The sequence below is a fragment of the Glossina fuscipes genome, unplaced genomic scaffold (genome assembly GCF_014805625.2).
Source record: "Glossina fuscipes isolate IAEA_lab_2018 unplaced genomic scaffold, Yale_Gfus_2 110121, whole genome shotgun sequence".
NCBI lineage: Eukaryota > Metazoa > Arthropoda > Insecta > Diptera > Glossinidae > Glossina > Glossina fuscipes.
This window is the reverse complement of record NW_024005748.1, coordinates 1-4,218: the sequence shown is the minus strand read 5'-3', so window position 1 is coordinate 4,218 and position 4,218 is coordinate 1. Positions and strand designations below refer to the sequence as shown.

The 4,218-nt window shown below is 35.7% G+C and overlaps 1 protein-coding gene across 1 annotated transcript; it reads left to right on the top strand.

Moving 5' to 3' along the window:
- Positions 1-510: 510 nt before the first annotated feature.
- Positions 511-1,386, top strand: LOC119644320 (nucleoporin Nup35-like). The gene has a single exon (XM_038043867.1). It carries the CDS (start codon positions 511-513, stop codon positions 1,384-1,386), a length of 876 nt encoding a protein of 291 aa, XP_037899795.1.
- The last annotated feature ends 2,832 nt before the right edge of the window (positions 1,387-4,218 follow it).

Below are 4,218 nucleotides of genomic sequence, written 5' to 3'. Positions count from 1 at the left end.
TGGGCCATTTTGGACAGACGTTCAAATGGACGGGCGGACATGCTCAAATCGATTTAAAATTTGATGTTGATATTGAAGGTTTCCTCCGATCATTGCAATTCAATGAAGTCAAAATGCATTTACGAAAAACTTCATTAATATCAATTGAAATGTTTTGTAACTAAAATTGCACCGCACAAATTTATTAACATCTTCCTAACATAATTTTTCACAAAGGTATCTGGTAAATTGAAGACTGTTCATTTTCCTGTTAGTCAGAATTTACTTGTTCGTTTTTTCCCACCTTTTTTTTTATTTACGTTAACACATTTTTTCAAAAGTTTCATAAGTTTGACATTCCACAAATAACTCAACTATAATTACGAGTTCCACAGTTTTGGCATCTAAACCTTATCCCGTTTAATAAATTAGAAGTTTACAACGCCTACATCATCATTATAGCCGACAAAGCTGCTTACTGCACATATAACCCACGCAATAAAAATAAGTGGAATTATTACAACAAAAAACATGAAACAAATAAATTTGGAAAACATTCGAACCAGTCTGCCATCAAATTTTTGTTTTCCCAATTTTTTAAAGGGCGAACAGAAAAATTCGGAAACATCTCGTAACACTCGTCCACCGATCAAGAATACAGGTAGTAATGTTTCATGTGGCTTGTCCGATACAAGAGATAGAAATAGAGCCACCAGCAACGAATCAGGTCAAGACTATAAGTCGATATTAGAAACAAAAACAACATCCGACTGTAAACAAACTATGCGTTCACAGCAAAATTTCCATAATCATATTGAACCTGAAAAGAATCATAACATAGGTGGACCTCATGCACAGGGGCTTTTTGATGCGTTGCTTAATGATAACAATGAAATAGTTAAACTGAAGCGCGCTTACAATGACTCATTCAATTTATCATCAAAAAACCGCAGGCCTCCAACTAGAGCTTATACCACAGATTTAAACGTTTCCCCACATTGCAGGCGATTGTGGGTTACCGTATATGGATTTCCCGCCACAGCTGTTTCATTAATATTGCACCACTTTGCGCAATGCGGGACTATAGTCGATAATGTGCTCCCTTCATCTTACAGTAACTGGATACATTTGAAGTATTCGTCTCAACTAGAATGTGAGAAAGCGCTTGCTTATAATGGGATAATATTCGCTAATAACTTAATGATTGGTGTAACGGAGTGCAAGAATGAGAATGTCGTCGGCAAAGAGAACATATATGAGAATACTACAGAATCTATGGAAATGCAATCTTTGGCTGAGGCTTGCAAAAACGCACAATGCGAAAATCCGGCGTTTACTAATGTTGGCACAGCCAGTAGAGATTCTCGTCTTTTAAACAAAGCATTGGACTTATTCTTCGGTTGGTGATTAATTCCTAATTCTCGCAAAAAATTTTACCTAAAGTCAAATTACGCTAAACAATCTTTTCTTCCGAGTTCTTGTGGAGCAAACTATATCTTATGTCCTGAATTATCGATCCATAACCCATTACCGGAAGTAATACCAAGGAAATACAATGAAATGCGTTTGTTAAGCGTGCCAAGAGAATTTTAAAATTTATTCCAAGATGTAATGCAACACAACTACTTTAGAACACTTACTTTACTTTACGATAAAGTATAGTAACGTATCATTGTATGTACCCTGCGCTGATCCACCTCACAAACCGTCCTTACTTTTACTCCTATTCTATACTTTACTTATTCATATTCGCAGTTACTAGGGAGTATTGGTGATATCATCGATGTGTATATAGCATAATAATGCAAAGAAGAGGAGGAAAATAAATTAATAAATAAATCTGCACTTGAAAAGGAATTTGGTAAAAAAGTTAAAGTCAATAGAAAAAAAACGTTAGCCAAAGCTTAATAAATTGTAAATTAAGTAAATCACTCTTTTGTAGTATTCAAAACGAATAATTCAAAAAACTGAATTCCTCGCCACGTAAAATGTAGGGTTTATGAACTGCAAAGTTAATTGATTTTTTTGTAGCAGAGTGACTAGATACAAAAATATTGCATGTTACAAGGAAGAACATTTCAAAAATACGACATTTTACACACGATATCGAGCAAAATCTTGTATAAGGTGTCGAGTACCATCAACACAATTATCGTTAACGAGAATCATCAAGTTCGCTTTAACCATCTCTACTTTCCACACTTACAACGTAGAAGCTTATTTCCATTTTAGCATAGATTTACTAATTGCCACGTTTTTGAATTTAAAATTTTTAATGGCTGTGTTCCAAAATTTCCTTATCAATCTAAATTAATTCATTGCAATAAATATTTAAATTTACAGTCAACTTTTTCGGCTTTTAATACACCAGAGTAATCACGTATCTGAAAGTTAATTTTTCCGAAACTTATAAATGATAAACGTTTTTTCTGCATTTACGTAAGATATACGCATCAGTTTCGTTGCTATCATTCACGCGAAAATTAGAAAAAGAAAGAAATTTTAGTTTACATTTTTTTGTGACTGTGAAAATGTAAAAAAATAACAGCTTGTTCTTCTCTTTGATAAATCAATAAACAAACCATTGATGAAGCAGTGACCTGCAAGGTACCGCATGATTAGCTAAAGAGGTGCGTTGGTCACGTATTATATTGTATTATTACAAGAACAGTGCAATAGGGCTGTGTTATGAAATTTTCCTGCTTCATGTAAGCTTCGAAAGTTCCACGTGATTATATTTGGCACATGTTTGGTTTTACATCCGGTAATTCTTAGCACACTCACATCACCGGAAATTGAGTTCGCGAGTTTCAGAAAACATCGTTTACTCCGCTGTCGCCTCATTACCTCACCGGAATTGGCGAGCGTACCAATAGCTACGCTATCCCTGACGTCGCTAGGCATAGATGGTCCAAATTTTGTAGGATTAATATTTGTATGAAATGGCTATCATATTATGGGTTAACTTCCACCACCACATATTAAAACATAGGCTTTTCTGCGCTACAAAGGATCAATTTTGTGAAAATTCTTATCAAACTAGGAGCGAAAAAAAGGCTGAGACGGTCCAAATTTGGTATAACTAATTTTCCTATGTTAAATTTCAACGTAAAGCATTGAAAATTATATCTTTTTATCATATGAAATTCATTTCTCGTTATATAAGAAGGGGTTCAAAAATGTCCCCAGCTGGTCCAAAGAAAACGGCTGCATAATGTATAGAAGTAATGCGTCCCAGTTGAATTCGAAAGGAAAACAGCTGGAGAATGTAATAGAAATAAAGGCATATTTGTCATGCGCGTATTTATGGGGGAAAGGGCCCAAAAGCAACCTTATATAGTGTAAGTTTAATCATTTACATAGGGTAGGATCCAAAAATAGGCGCTCTTGGGGTCCTTGCACTTACTAAGCGTTCTCATCGCGACAAGGTGAGAATCCGTCGAGAATGTTTTTCTTTTCCTTGTTTTGATATCAGTTGAATTTTGATATATAACTAATAAGTTTGTATATAAGTGAATAAATACATAAAATTTGAAAGTAATAAACGAGCAGAAAAGAAATTATGTTCGTCGTCTGTCGGTTGTGTTGTCAGCCAATGCTGCTATTGTTTGCGTACAGCATCTCTAAAGTAGTTAATCAATTGTAACGGCCGCGAACAAACCTTGGGTAGGGTGTCTGTCGGTCTGTGTCAACCGCAAGCGGCGCAATAACGGCATGCCGTTAGACAAAATCATGCGATTTTGTGGTACCGCAAGTAAATCGCATGATCTTGCGGTATATGTGTTTATTTTTTTTCTTTTTTGATCTCCTTACTTACAAGTACAGGCAAAATCGTATGATTTTGCGGTACCTTTGCTTGCTTTTGCAAGTACAGGCAAAATCGTATGATTTTGCGGTACCTTTGCTTGCTTTTGCAAGTACAGGCAGAATCGTATGATTTTGCGGTACTCCTTTTTTTTTTCTTTTGCTCTTGCAAGCATAGGCAAAATCGTATGATTTTGCGGGATCTATGCTTGCTCTTGTGAGAGTAGCGGCAAGCCGTTATAGAGAGAGCAACAGGAAGAAGAAGAGGGAAATGAAGTAAAAAGGAGAAGTCTGTCTGCGTTTCAAAAATTGAAGTCAGAGGGGATAGTTCTGAGTTGAAGTCAGTCTTAGGCAGGCTCTCACTGAGTGCGGTTCTTGTTATTTACAGCAGTTCTGTTAACATTTCACATGGTGCTTACCTTTTATTGTTGTGTG